Genomic DNA, 14,400 nt, shown 5'->3' with positions numbered 1-14,400 from the left:
GAGTTCCCGCTCACCCTGAGCCGTGAGCACTGTGGTGGCTCTGCTTGCTTGGCAGGGATTCTGGTTTGCCAGGCAGGGTGCATCCTGGAGGAGCTGAGCCGGTACGTGGAGGAGCGGGACTTCATCATGCCCCTGGACTTAGGCGCAAAGGGCAGCTGCCACATCGGGGGAAACGTGGCGACCAACGCGGGTGGCCTCCGGTTTCTGCGATATGGCTCTCTGCACGGGACCGTCCTGGGCCTGGAAGTGGTGAGCTGGGGGCCCTGCCACTGCCACGTGTCTGAGCGCTGGCCCTGCTTCCCGGGACACCTGGCCTGGCTTCCTCCACATCCCCTGTCCCAGTCTCTGGTGGCCCTGCTCTTCCAGCCTTTTCCCAGTGATTAGCATGCTTGCGAGGTCTCTGGGTGGCGCCCATCCTGGCTTGACTCTGTCAGGTCTACACCATGTGCCCTCAGGCAGGTCTCTTTAGGTCTCATGCTTCCTGTGTAAGGATGGATAATTGCATGGACACTTGGGTGGTGCAGTGGCCACGTGGGGACTGCCTGCTTGGGCCCCAGGTGGCGCAGGTGGGTGAGGCCACCTGGACAGGTGCGGCCATGTCCCATACTGGGGATTCTGGTTCCCAGTGTCACAGCCCCTGGCCTTGTTCCAGTCCAGCCATGGATATGGGGGTTGCACACAGCACGCCGCTCAGGGAGGCTGCTCTCTGGCTTCCCAAGAGACTAATGATGCGTCTGCTCCCTCCTGGTCCATGTGAGGAGCTCTGGGACCCTTCACCATCAGCAGGTTCCCCTGACCCAGTGACATTCCACCGGTGGGGCTTCCAGGTCAACTTCCTGCACAGAGAAGGAGTGAGGTTCTGTTAGCCTTTAGTGACACCATTGCTAGCTGTCCCTCCAGGACTGTTGAGTCCATTTCCCTGAACCCTCACCTAGCCCGTGTAGCACACTTCATGGTTTTCTACGGCGCGGAGCCTCTGTCCTGTTTACCCAGGGATGGGATGAACACAAAACTGCGAGTTGGACTTCCAAAATCACTAAGTTCCAGTAGCTTTGTTTTCTGGCCAGCTGCAGATTATTTTTATTGTAAGTTGCTTTCCCATATTTTACGAGCTGTGTCAGTAGCTTCTGACTAAATGTGCCAGCAAACAAGACTCAGACAGGCTTACAGAGCAAGACTGTGGTGCTTTATGGATGAGGAGTCCAGAGGTGGGTGGGCCTTGGTGCACCTCTACCCCAGGTGTGCCCTGCTCCACTCCCCAGGTCTACCCTGCTCCACTCCTCAGGTGTGCCCTGCTCCACCTTCCCAGATGTGCCCTGCTCACCTCCCCAGGTGTGCCCTGCCCTACTCCCCAGCTCTACCTCCCCAGGTGTGCCCTGCTCCACTCAGGTGTGCCCTGCCCCATCCCCAGGTGTGCCCTGCTCCACCTCCTCAAGTGTGCACCCTGCTCCACCCCCAGGTGTGCATCCTACTTCAGGCCAGCTTCTCTTGAAATCTGGGCCCTGAGCTTCCTGATTGTGGTGGTGGGGTGGGATGGGGGTGGGGGGATCTTTGCTCCAACCAGAGAAGACAACTCCTTCCTTCAGCCTGATTGAGTGACTTCAGGCCCAGTGCCACCCTGGGCCACCTGCATTCCTGGACCAAACTGGGGTGGAGTGGGGGGCTTATGACTGGCTTGGCTTTCTCAGAGTGCCCTGGGCTGGGTCAGCCTCCCTTGAGTGTGGTGGTAGAGGAGGGGGCATCTATTAGGATGATCGACGGGTGCATAAATGCCTCTTTTCTCTTCTCCCTCGCCAGGTGCTCGCTGATGGCACTGTCCTGAACTGCCTGACCTCCCTGCGGAAGGACAACACGGGCTATGACCTGAAGCAGCTCTTCATTGGGTCAGAGGGCACCCTGGGGGTCATTACTGCCGTGTCCATCTTGTGTCCGCCCAAGCCCAGGGCCGTGAACGTGGCCTTCCTCGGTAGGTGGGCCATCAGGGCTGAGTGCCCGCCTCTCTGATGGAAACTGGTCAGAGCCAGGTCTCCTTGCTGTCCTGTCATTGGTGCAAGGTGGGATGGAAGGGGCCCTCACAGGGTGGTTGTTCCCATTTCTCCTGGCTTCCCTCTGCCTCTGAAGGAATCCAGGACCGGGCCTTGTTGGTGTCCACAGAGTGTGGGTCTGGAGTCAAGCCTTCCCATCTCTGGGCGGAACACACTTTATTTTGTAGCAACACTGGGGCTTTGCCCACATCTTTCACCCCATTTTGTTCATTATTTCAGTAGCTTATTCTGTAAGATTCTGAGAGAAATGGTGTCGTTTGGTGTCAGATCAAGGACACTGTTCTGTTCAATACCATGGGGTAATTAATACGCTCCCGTAAGGACAACCACCATCCCTCCCTCTCACTCGGATCACCAATCTTTGCATCGTAAGGGGTTGGGTTGGCATTGCTGCTTTAAAGGGGGACTTGGGTGGTCTGTGGGCGAGGCTGTGGGTGCGGCATGATGGGGACCCTACTGCCTCTTGGTTGTGCATGTGCCTGAGGCGCCGTGCACTGTTGCAGGTTGTCCAGGCTTTGCCGAGGTTTTGCAGACCTTCAGCACCTGCAAGGGGATGCTGGGTGAGATCCTGTCGGCGTTCGAGTTCATGGATGCTGAGTGCATGCAGCTGGTTGGGCACCACCTGGGTCTCATCAGCCCAGTGCAAGGTACTGACCTCCACCTGGCAGGGTAGTGTCCACTGCTCCTTTTGTGCCATGTGACATGTGGCATGGCTCAGAGGCTGTCAGGCCTTAGTGCCATCCATAAAGTAGGAGGCGGCAAGAAGGATGTTGATATCTCCGTAGTTCTGGTGTCGCCAGCATTGGATGAGCATGGACTTCTCTTTGCATTCGTTTTGAACATGCCCCTGGAGTTAGTTCAGACGAATGTGGTTGGGGGTGCCATAGCTCTGGAGTCTTCAGAACAACCAAAATGCACTCATGAGAAATGCCCACCTGTCTCCTCAACTAGGAGAAGTGTCATTCCAAGCTGTGCTCACCCTTGGGTCTCAGCAAGTTCCCTCTGAATGAGCAAATAAGAAGTTCAACACACCCAGCTCTTTTAGTCACTGCTGGCTATAAATTGATGCTGCTTTTTGGAAAGCAGTTTGGCATTAGGAACCTGGAGGTTAAAAATGTTCAGATCTTGGTGTTTTCACTTCTGAGATCTACCCTAAAGAAATGATCCTTGTTTCAGCTCAGGCTGCCCTAACAGAACACCACAGACTTGGGGCTTAAACAAAAGACGTTTCTTTCTCACAGTCTTGAGGCTGGAAGTCCACGATGGAGGTGCCGGCAGGTTTGGTTTCTGGTGGGGGCCGGCTTTCCGGCTTGCAGACGGCCGTCTTCTCCCCATGTCCTCATGTGGCCTCTCCTCTGTGTGTGTAGGGAGAGATCTCTGGGGTCTCTTCCTCTTCATACCAGTGCACCAGCCCTATAAGATCTGGGTCCCAGTCTATGACCTCATTTAACCCTAATTTCCTCCCTAAAGGCCCATCTCCAAATCTAGTCATGTTGGGGGTGGGTTAGGGCTTCACCATGGGAGTTGGGGGGGACACACCATTCAGTCCATCACGATCATAAATATAGAAAGCTCTTTGTGCCCTAAGTTGTTACTAAGGTGCTACTTTTAGAATAATAAAACAGGAAACCACCCAAATGTCCAGTGCAAAAGAAATAAGACAGGATGCAACCATTGGAAAGATAGAGGATTCCTGGGCGGATGGAGGGTCCCTGGGGGATGGAGGGTCCCTGGGGGATGGAGGGTCCCTGGGGAATGGAGGGTCCCTGGGTGGAGCACTGTGTGGCTGTTGGGCATCACGTGTGAGGAAGCTACTCTTAATGAAATGTTTAAGGCAAAGGACAGGCCACCCCACTGTCCTCTGGCAGGTTTGCAGTTATGTAAATCTCCTTGACCATGTAGAGCAAAGAGGAAGGACCTATGTTGAAATATTAACGGTGGCTATATTTGGTGATCTGGGACTTTTAAAAAAATTTCTGCTTTTCTTTGTTTTTCAAGTCTCCTTTTATAAGCATGTTTTACTTTTTTGTTGTTGTTGTTGCTGAGGAACGTTTGCCCTGAGCTCACATCTGTGGCAGTCTTCCTCTATTATTTAGTATGTGGGCTGCCAGCACAGCATGGCCTCTAAGAGAGCAGTGTAGGTCCCGTGCCTGGGAACCGAACCCGGGCTGCTGAAGTGGAGCACGCTAAACTTAACCACTAGGGAACCAGGGCTGGCCCAGCATGTTTTACTTTTATAATGGGGAAAAGAGCCAATAAAAATTTAAAAACTCCCGGTGTTCTGTGGGACCTATGATAAATTTAAGAGTAGAATTTCCATTTCAGCGTGGAAAAATGCCGGTATCTGAAAAACACTCTTTTTGTCATAGGGTGAACTTGTAGCATTTTTCTGGAAGAAACTTTAACATAGTGCTAAAAGAAGGAGCAGTGCCATTCAGTGACTTTTCATTTATTGATTTCAATAAATGTAAAGAGTAATTCACAGAAGCCTCAAAAACAAAAAGGGTAAAATTTTCCTGAATAAGTTAGTAATGCACATTTTTTTAGAGGTCAAAAAAGAGATGCTTGTGGTAAAAGGCATGCACTTTTTGCATGTAGCATGGCAGCGTTTGTGGTCATCACGGGCTCTCTTGGGCCTGGAGGCCTCTCCTTGGCCCACGGACTCCCCGCCACCCACGGTTTGCCCCTTGCAGTCCCGGCTCTCTCTGCGCCCCTCGTTCCATCCAGGCACCAATGTGAGGCCTTCACGGCATCACCCCGGGAGTGTTCCTCTGTTTCCGGGGAGCATGGTTTCTCTTTTAGGGAAAGACCTATTTTTAAACTGTCTGAAATTCTGCCTAAGCAGAGAGCGGCTGCTCTTCCAGCCTGGGGCCCTTCTCGGCACCACCAGGGCCATCAGAGATATTTCAGCTGTGCTGACCCAGGGCTGCGCTGACTCTTGCCCCACCACCTCTACCTTTGCTCAGTGTGCTTTTTGCCCCTTCCAGAAAGTCCATTCTATGTACTGATTGAGACCTCGGGCTCCAGAGCGGGGCATGATGCTGAGAAGCTGAGCAGCTTCCTGGAGCATGTGCTGGACTTCGGCCTCGTGACAGATGGGACCCTGGCCACTGATCAGAGGAGAGTGAAGGTGTGTGTGCTGTTGGCGCCCCCTCCCTCCCTCCCTTCCACCCACTCCAGCTTATCGGGGGCATCCAGAAGGTGCCATCTGGCATCTAGCACCTTGGAGAGTGTGGGTTCTGGCTGAACATGAGCAGGTGTCCCTGCCTGTGGTAGAATAACCTCTTTGGAAACATACTCTTAGAGTCTAGATCATTCTCAGCAGTGCTTTAAAACAGACGCAAAAAGAACTGCAAGGGGTCATGGGAGGGTTAGCTGAAGCTGAGTTGGTCGCGGGGTGGGATGTTTTCCCGAAGGAAAGGCATTGATGGTAGCACCAGAGAATGACTCGGCTTCTGAGGACAAAGGAGGGGGAGGGGGCCAGTGGCAGTGTGGGCCATCATCACCATCATGAGGGGTGGGGCCTGGGGCTGTGGGAGCCATATCACAATCACGGAGTGGGGGCCTGTGGCATTGGGGAGCCATGATCACCATCATGCAGGGGGCACCTGGGTCATCACCATCCTGGTTGAGGGGGCAGGTGAAAGGCCTGGGGCTATGGGGAGCCATCGTCACCATCACAGCAAGGGATCCTGGGGCAGTGGGAGTCACCATCCCCCATCTTCCCCATGGTCCCTCCGGCTGCAGCGTGGAGAGTGGCCAGCAGGGGGCGGGAAGGTGGTGGGAGTTGGAGGCTGGCTCTGGATGTGGGCCCTCCTGTGGGGTGGGGGGCGGGATCTCAGGCTCCTTGACTCTCAACCATCGGCCTCATTGACTTTCTCTCTCTACTTTATTATTAAGCCTTTTTCTTTACAACTAATTTTTCTGCTTATTGAATATTACATGTGAGGAGTTACAAAAATCACCTGTCTTCAGGCTGTTTGTCAAGGCGCACCCCGTGTGCAGCCTGGTTTATCTCCAATTAATAAGCTCAGACCTGCCCTCGCTCCATGTCCTGGGACTAGCATGGTGACTGGCTGCCCAGGTGACCCGGTTGGGGCATCCAGGGCGGTGTCCTGCTGGGGGTCCCTGGGGCTCTGGGTGTGTGTGGAGGGTCTGGCCACTGGGAGCTGCTGATGGCCGGAGTCTGGAGTGACCCATGGGGCTGTAAAAATCCAGAGAATTGGGGAAACCTGGACACTGGCTGGATATTCCGTGGCAGTAAGGAATTCTTATGTTTTGAGAGGTGATCGTGGCACTCTGGTTATGTTAGAAAACAAAGGAAGAGTCCTCACCTTGTAGAAATTTCACCATGATGCTCCCTGACATGGTGGAATATGTGGAGGGCAGGAGCAGGGACAAGGCCCAGGGGGACAGTGCGCATGGCACTGTGTTCTCTGCTCAGTCACAAGTGTTCAAATGTCCACAGTGACAAGTTGACCAACTCAAACAAGTAAACCACTGATGCGTTTGTCTGGAAGGGCAGCGTTCCTCATAACTAGCCCCATCCCCTATCCCCAGGTGCCCCCCATTGTCCTGTTCCAGTCAGCAGCACCCTCTGTCTCTCCCTGTGTGTCCCTCAGGCAGCGCAGGGCCCTGCGGCCCTGTCCCCTCCATCTGTAGTGCTGCCCACACTCTCTCTGCCCTGACCCTGCCTTTGCTGCGTGCTTCTCGAGGTCACTGCTTCTCATCCCCTGGAGTTACAGGACACGCTCCTGCATCCTCCGGGATTGCCCTCCTCTTCCGGAATGGGGCCTCGGTGCTGTCCAGGGCAAGCCTGTGGCTGTGTTTGGCAACCTTGTTCAGCACTGACTCTTGGATTGAGGCCCTGCACCTGTCACGACACAGAACATTTCTGTGCCTCGTGACCTTCCCAGTACCCCACACCTTGCCATCCACTCACTGTCACCATCTTGGCCCCCCAATCATCAGACGTGGTGACTCGCCTCCTCTCCCCCAACCCTAGATGCTGTGGGCCCTGCGGGAGAGGATCACGGAGGCGCTGAGCCGGGATGGCTGTGTGTACAAGTATGACATCTCCCTGCCCGTGGAGCGGCTCTACGACCTTGTGAGCGACCTGCGCGCCCGCCTCGGCCCGAAGGCCAAGCACGTGGTGGGCTACGGCCACCTGGGTGAGCAGGGCCTGGCTCTGGGCCGGTGGTGGGGTGACCGTGGGTTGACGGCCGGTCTGTGGGTGTGCAGTAGGGCTCCATGCTTTGGACGGTGATGGGGAAACCTGGACGTTGAGAGAATCCTGATTGTCTTCATGGTTCTTTCGGAGATTTTGGAGAAGACCGCCCCTGTTTCCGCGGCAGAGCTCAGGCATCTGGGAGCTCTGTGGGAGGCGGTGGGAGGCCGCTGACCCTGCACCCTGGGTCTGAGCTCAGCCCCACCCTTGGCTGTGTCAGCCCTTTCAGGGTCTGATAAGGAGCTCTCACCCGTGCCCCACCTCTCCACTTGGAAGCATTTCAACACCAGTTCCAGATAAATTTTTTTTTGCAGAAAAATCAAGCTTTGAATTGTAAGTTATTAATCTGCCAGAAGGAAATATTTCATTCCTCTCAATTCTTGGCAGCCTTTGGGACAGGGCACCTAAGAGGCCTGTGTGCAGGGGAGGCGAGGTGGGGGCAGGGGTGCGGGGTATAGCTTCTGGCTTCTTGTCACACGTCGTGATGAGTGTTGTTTGGGAAGGGCCTACCTGTCCCAGGCACCACGCTAAACACCTTGTGCAGGGACTAATCTCCACACCGTTTCCATGGGTGGTGCCCTTGCTTCCTGTTATGCTTCTGTAAACAGGCTCAGAGAGGTCAGTGGACTTGCCCAGCCTAGGGAGCAAGTGGTAAATCCGGTATATCTGATCTATGGCAGTTGGTAACTTTCATTATCAAAAATCAAGAGTCCACATTGAAAGCAGAGCCCCCAAAGTGAAGGGGGCAGGCAAGGGCTGAGCTGGCCTCTCCCTGGGCTCTGACTTGGGGCGGGAGAGAGAGCGGTAGGCTGGCATGGAGGCCTGGCAGGGGGGATGGGATTTTCAGAGCTGTCAGTGCCCAGGGCAACTGTTATCCTAGGAACAAGATCACTCAGCCCTCCCAGATAGTATCATTCCATGTGGGTTAGCGACCTCCCTGTGAAGGGTGGAACTTGACACTTTTTGGAAGAAAATCCAGAGAACATCTGCATGGCCTTGAGGTTGGGGAAGGATTTCTTCAAGATGACACAGGAGGCATGAGGTATGAAGGAAGAGATTAATAGCTGACTGCGTTGAAAGTTAATACTTCAGTTGTCAAACAACCTGAATGGGAGCGTTGGCGGGCAAAGCCGGGGGACTTGCAAATCTGGCGTTTGGGGGGGAACCCCGGGGCGAGGAGCAGTGTGGTTAGGACACCATGTGGTAGGGTTGTTGCGGGCAGCCGAGAGCTGGGCGCACAATGCACAGGGTGGATGCCTGAACAGGAGTGGAGGAAGGGCACGGAGGGCCATCTTCACCCAGAGCCGGGGCGTGCGGGCCAAGGCTGCCAGTGAGAATGCGCAACCTGAGAGCCTGGGCCGCTGGCCGGGAGGCCTTCTCCTCTCAGGGCACTGACTCCACTCTTTCTCTGTCACAGACACACAAACCGTCAGGGTCAGAGATGGAGAGAAGGCTGTGGAATTTGTTGAATGCTTTCTCTGCATGGACCCAGATGACTGGTGCTTGCTTTTCTTTAGTCAGTCAGTGAGTCCAATTACACCAGACCCTCTGGAGGCACATGAGTCTGTATTCCTGGGATAAGCCCAGCTTGGCCGCAACCCCCTTTGTGTCCTGTTTGAGCCCATTTATTTGTATCCTGTGTAGGACTGTCTCAGGTATCTTCCTGGGTGATGTTGTCCTATAAATGTGTTTCTCCTGTCCATGCTGGATGTTGGTGTCGTAGTCACAGAACGGTTTGGGGACAGCCCTCTTACTAGTCTCTGGAAGAGTCTGGGTAAGGTTGGAGTTACCACCTCCTTGAATGTTTACCAGAATTTGCCAATGAAGATATTTGGGCATAAAGACTTTTTTGTCTTTTTTGGGGGGCAGGATTTGACTACAGACTGATCTCGTCAAAAGCTACAGGACTATTCTGGCTTTCCTTTTCTTCTGAATTGGTTTTGGTAGTTTTTTTCCAAGGAATTTGTTTCTTCTAAAATTTCAGATATCTTGGCATAAAGTTGTTCCTAATGTTCTTTTTTTCCCTTGTATGGTGTCCAACATTTGGGGGAGGTCCCATTTACTTCCTGATCTAGTTTGTTTCTTCTCTGTTTCTCTCTTGCTCAGATTTTTGAGTGTTTATCCACTTTACAATGTCCCCAGAGAATTGGCGTTGGCCTTGTCGATACTTCCTGTTGCGTGTTGTTTTCTATTTCATGCTTTCCTGCTATTCCTTGTACTACTTTCAATCCTTCTCCATTTTTAGGTTCATTCTGTTGTGTTTCTAACTTTATCAATTAAGTACTGGCTCACTGATTTTCAGGCTTTCTTCGTTTTTAAGTCTTTAAATTTCCCTCCACGTTCTCCTTCCACGGATCCCACAGGTGGTTGTGCTACATAGTATCTCTGTCACCTCGGCAGACTCAACACATGGTCTCAAAGGTGCTCCAGTGCTGTCGCTCAGGTCACGGTTGGCCCGGGAATCCCTGTGTTGTCATAAACCAGGCACTGCTTTTGGGCTGTGTGGACGCCTCTGCAGCTCATGCTTTGATCCCACGTGCAAGGACTCCAGTGTCCTGGCCTCTTGGTGCTGCCGGCCCTTTGGTTTCAGTGCCTCCCTTCTGAGCAGCCCTAACTCAGCCCTGGTCTCAGAGTTGTGGACGGAGGGCGCCTCCAGCCAGATGAGCTCGTGGGTTTTTGGTCCAGCTTGTGAGGTCACTACGGGCAACTCATGTCAACAGCCAGACATGCTGTGCGTTTTTGTTGAGGTCCCACGAGTTTTTATGGTACTTTCATAACCATGGGCCCTCCAGGACCAATTCAACTGACCCCATCATTTATCAAAAGAGTGATTAAGAATCGCCTTTCAGAAAATCTTCAGAGTCATGTAGGCAGAGCATGAGCAGCAGAAGAAATCATGACCTGAAATGACTGTGGAACCAGGTCCTCCTCTCTACGGAGCCCAAGGACTGGGACTCGGAACTTAGAAGTCGGACTCTCATCAGAAGCGAGGGGTCCCTCATTCAGGGTGATCCAGGGTTCAAATTCCTTCCCCACCTCAGCATAAATGTTTAGAACTCTGTCATAAATGTTTAAAACCTTACCATAAAGGCTTGAAACCCACCACTTAAAACCTGTCCCATCAGTGTTTCTGAGTGCCAGCCTGTTCTCCCTAACCTCTTAAATTTCACCCCAAATCCTGAATCGGGGAGACAGATCTGAGGGCACACGCCCCGTCTCCCTGCAGATCATCTCGCAGAGTAAAGCTGATCTCTTTTCCCAAAGGCTGATGCCGTAATTAATTGGCCTGCTTCTGGGCATCGGGCAAGAGAACCCCAATTTTGTGTGGTAGCACTTTCATTATCCTTCAGTTCTAAATATTTGCCAATTTCCATTGTCATGTCTTCTTTGACCCACGAGTTAGGCAGAAATGTGATTTTTAAATTTCCAAACATATGAGAATTTTCCAGTTATTTTTGAAATTATTGACCTGTTGCTAATTGCCCGGAAGCCAGAGAGCTTGGTCTTTACCAGGTTGTTGAAAGTCAGTCAGCGACCTGGCGTCTGGTCCGTTTTCATGACCGTTTAATAAGTACGTGAAGAGAATGTGCTCTCTGCCCTTAGTGGAGCCAGTGTTTCCACGGATCCAGCAGATCAAATGTGTGCATTGTGCTGTTTAACCATCTTCATCCGCTGGGCTGTCATTACTGCGGGGGGTGGCAGAATTCCCTCACTGTGACAATACACTGATCTGTTTCTCCTTGTAGCTCCATCAGTTTTGAAGCTGGAACATTAGAACTGTCATATGTTTCTGGTCAACTGATCTTTCGTCACAATGGACTCATTCTTCTTAGCTCTCCAATTGCTTTTTGCCCTGTGGCCTGTTGCGTTTGATACTTTATGGTAACACACGCTTTCTTTTATTTAGGGTTTGCCTGACACACTGTTTTCCTCTTGTTGCTTCTGACCGTTTTCTATCCTAAGATCTAGACTTGTCTCTTGGAGACGGCATAGAGCTGGGGATTCTCCTTCATTCAGTTTGCCGTGGACATTCATAAAGACAGTTGTTGTCTCCAAGTTAGAGCATTTGGTTTCTTGAAGTAGGGGAGGGAAAGCTCGACTTTTTCCTCTACCCTCCTAGGTTCTTGGCTGGGGCCCTGTAAATTAGACTGATAAAACAGATTTGCAAGAAGAAACCAAGCCAGTCCATCCATCCGTGCATCATCCATGCACAAGGATCAGTAAGGCAAAGGGGTGTTGGAACTTGGGTGTATGGAGCATCTCAGCAAAGGAGGGAACATCTGTAGAGGTTGCAGAGAAAGGGAGAGACTGGGCTTCTTGGGGTGAACTGTGGTAAGGTGAATGAATAAGTGGGGAGACGAACGGATGAGCGGGCCCATGATGTGGCTTCTTCCTGGGTGCCCAGGCCCCTCAGGGTGCAGAGGTGTGCCTGGTGATGATCTCTGTCCTTCCGGGTAGGGAGGGGATGGACACAAATTTGTGTTCTGCTCTCAGGAGAAGAGGGGCAGGGCAGAGAGCTTTTCTTCCATTTGCCTCTTCTCCAGGTGCCTTCAGCTCAAAATAATCCTCCATGGTGGCCTGTTTTGGGGTGGCGTGTCCACTCTCCTCATTCACATCTGCTGTAATTACTCAATTCCTTGGATTTGTTTCTTTCATCCTCCTGGGACCATGTATTTGTCTCTGATTTCCCCTGTTTCTTTTTTTCTATTACCTTCTTCTGGTTGGTATTATTTCTCATTTACGTTTTTTTCATTTGCTAATTAGAGAATTGTACATGCTATGGCTGTTCTTTTGGTGGACCCCTAGAATTGTAGCATGCATTCTTCGCTTATCAGGGTTTGAAGTTAATCAGTATCATTCTCCTCCTCCTGAACAATGTGTGATGGTTGATTTTATGTGTCTCCTTCTCTAGGCTATGTGCCCAGATGTTTGATCAAACACCAGTCTAGATGTTGCTGTGAAGTTATGGTTTTTATCCCCGTCACTTTTATTGAGATATAATTGACATATGACAATGTGTAAATTTAAGGTGTACAATGTGATGACTTGATACGCATATATGTTGCGAAATGGTTATTACAATAAGGGTAGTTAACACATCCTTCACCTCACATGATTACCATTTTGTTGTTTTTATGGTGAGAACATTTAAGATCTACTCTCTTAGCAACTTTCAAGTATACAATACAATATTGTTAACTACAGTCACCATGCTGTACATTAAATCCCCAGAACTTACTCCTCTTATAACTGGAAGTTTGTGCCCTTTGATCACTGTCTCCTCATTTCCTTTACTCCCAAGCCCCTAGCAACCACCAATCTACTCTCTGTTTCTATGAGTTCAGCTTCTTTAGATTCCACATACAAATGAGATCATACTAGTCTTTTTTCTGTCTGACTTATTTCACTGAGCATAATGCCCTCAAGGTCCATCCGTGTCGTCAAATGTGGCAGGATTTTCTTCCTTTTTGTAGCTGAATAAGATTCCATTGTATTTGTATATACAAATATATATGTGTGTATATATGTGTACATATATATGTGTATATATACATATACACACACACACACAAATGTGATATATATCACATTTCGTGTATCCATTCATCTGTTGACGGACACCTAGGTTGTTTCCACGTCTTGGTTATTGTGTGTAATCCTGCAGTGAATAGAAGGGTGCAGATATCTCTATGAGATAGTGACTTCATCTCCTTCAGGTAAGTACCCAGAAGTGGGGTCGATGGTAGTTCTATTTTTAATTTTTAAAAATATTGTTAAAAAATTTTGAGGAAACTTCATATTGTTTTCCATAGTGGCTGTGCCAGTTTGCATTCCCACCAACATGAAGGTGTGCTTTCAGATGTGATGAACATTTAAATCAGTGGACTTTGAGTAAAGCAGGTGACCCTTCATGTGCGAGTGGCCTAACCCAATCAGTTGAAGGCCTTAAGAGAAAAAAGATTGAGTTCCCCAGAGAAAGAGGGAATTCTGACTCTGGATGGACTCAAGCTGCAATATCAGCTCTTTCCTGGGTCTCCACCCTGCTGGTGTACCCTGCAGATTTTAAACTTGCCAGCCCCATAGTGTGAGCCAACTCCTTAAAATCAGTCTCCCTCCATGACTTCTCTGTCCCTGTCCCTCTCTCTTTTTCTCTCTCCCCACTTCTCCCTCTCCCTATTTCTATATGTATCTGTACATGTCCTGTTGGTTCTGTCTCTGCAGGGCCCTGACTGGTATGTGGGGCAGGACCTGACGACCCTGTAGCTTTGACTGGCACCCTCCCCTCCTGGTTCATGCACTTTCGTTTGGAGTATGTTCCAGTGCTCTCTTGTTTTAACCCTGGATAGCAGTGTTGCTGTTATTCCATGCGATCACATTTGCCTAGACCCACCCACTCCTCTAGTCCTTCTTCTGCCTGGTGCCTCAGCCTCTGCCTGAACCTCAGCCTTTAGATCTTCCTCTAGTGTGGGAGAGTAGGTAACTTTGCCTTAAAGTGCATTAATTTTGCTCTTTTTTTTTTGGTGAGGGAGATTGTCGCTGAGCTGACATCTGTACCAGTCTTCCTCTACTTTGTATGTGGGAAGCCACCGCATCATGGCCTAATGAGCGGTGTGTAGGTCCATGCCCAGGATCCAAACCTGCCAATCCCGGGCCACCAAAGCAGAGCTCACGAACTTAACCACTACGCCACCTGGCTGGCCCCGATTTGGTTCTTAAAGTGTTTTTGTCCCCCAATGAATTTCAGCAATTCTGGGTTGACAGTTCTTTCCTCTGCAGCGAGGCCGTCATTCTGCTGCCCTCTGACTTCTGTTGTTGCAAAGTTGGCTGTTGGTGCAAGTGCTGGTCCCTTGAAGGGAATCTCTCTCTTCTTTCTTGCTTCCTTTCCCATCTTCCCTTTGTCTTCAGGCTCTTTGGTCTCACTCTGGTCTGTCTAGGCCAGCATTTGCGGGTGCCGCCCGGAGTCTGTGGACTTTGGTTTTATAAGTTGCTCTGCTGTTATCTCTTCAAATATTGTTTCTCCTCTCTCCCCTTTCTTCTCTCTTTCTGGAACTTCCGCCAGGCTCAGGTGGTCTCCGTGCCTCTTTCCCGTTGTCCACGTCTCTGACTGTGTTGCATTTGGATTATTTT

General features: G+C 50.9%; 1 protein-coding gene across 6 annotated transcripts in view; it reads left to right on the top strand.

Moving 5' to 3' along the window:
* The window catches only part of D2HGDH (D-2-hydroxyglutarate dehydrogenase), a 37,491-nt gene that overhangs the window by 14,387 nt on the left and 8,704 nt on the right, over nt 1-14,400 (top strand). For 5 of the 6 annotated variants that reach the window (XM_044751523.2, XM_014862639.3, XM_070489162.1 and 2 more), the window contains exons 5-9: nt 56-249; nt 1,798-1,966; nt 2,549-2,692; nt 5,033-5,175; nt 7,051-7,216. In XM_044751523.2, the coding sequence (XP_044607458.1) occupies nt 56-249; nt 1,798-1,966; nt 2,549-2,692; nt 5,033-5,175; nt 7,051-7,216 (816 nt within the window). The remainder of the gene's footprint in view (nt 1-55; nt 250-1,797; nt 1,967-2,548; nt 2,693-5,032; nt 5,176-7,050; nt 7,217-14,400) is intronic. The other variant, XM_070489164.1, reaches the window with a different exon arrangement.

The sequence above is a fragment of the Equus asinus genome, chromosome 19, assembly GCF_041296235.1.
Source record: "Equus asinus isolate D_3611 breed Donkey chromosome 19, EquAss-T2T_v2, whole genome shotgun sequence".
NCBI classification, from domain to species: domain Eukaryota; kingdom Metazoa; phylum Chordata; class Mammalia; order Perissodactyla; family Equidae; genus Equus; species Equus asinus.
The sequence above is the reverse complement of the archived record's forward strand: the minus strand, read 5'-3'. Positions and strand labels throughout refer to the sequence as shown.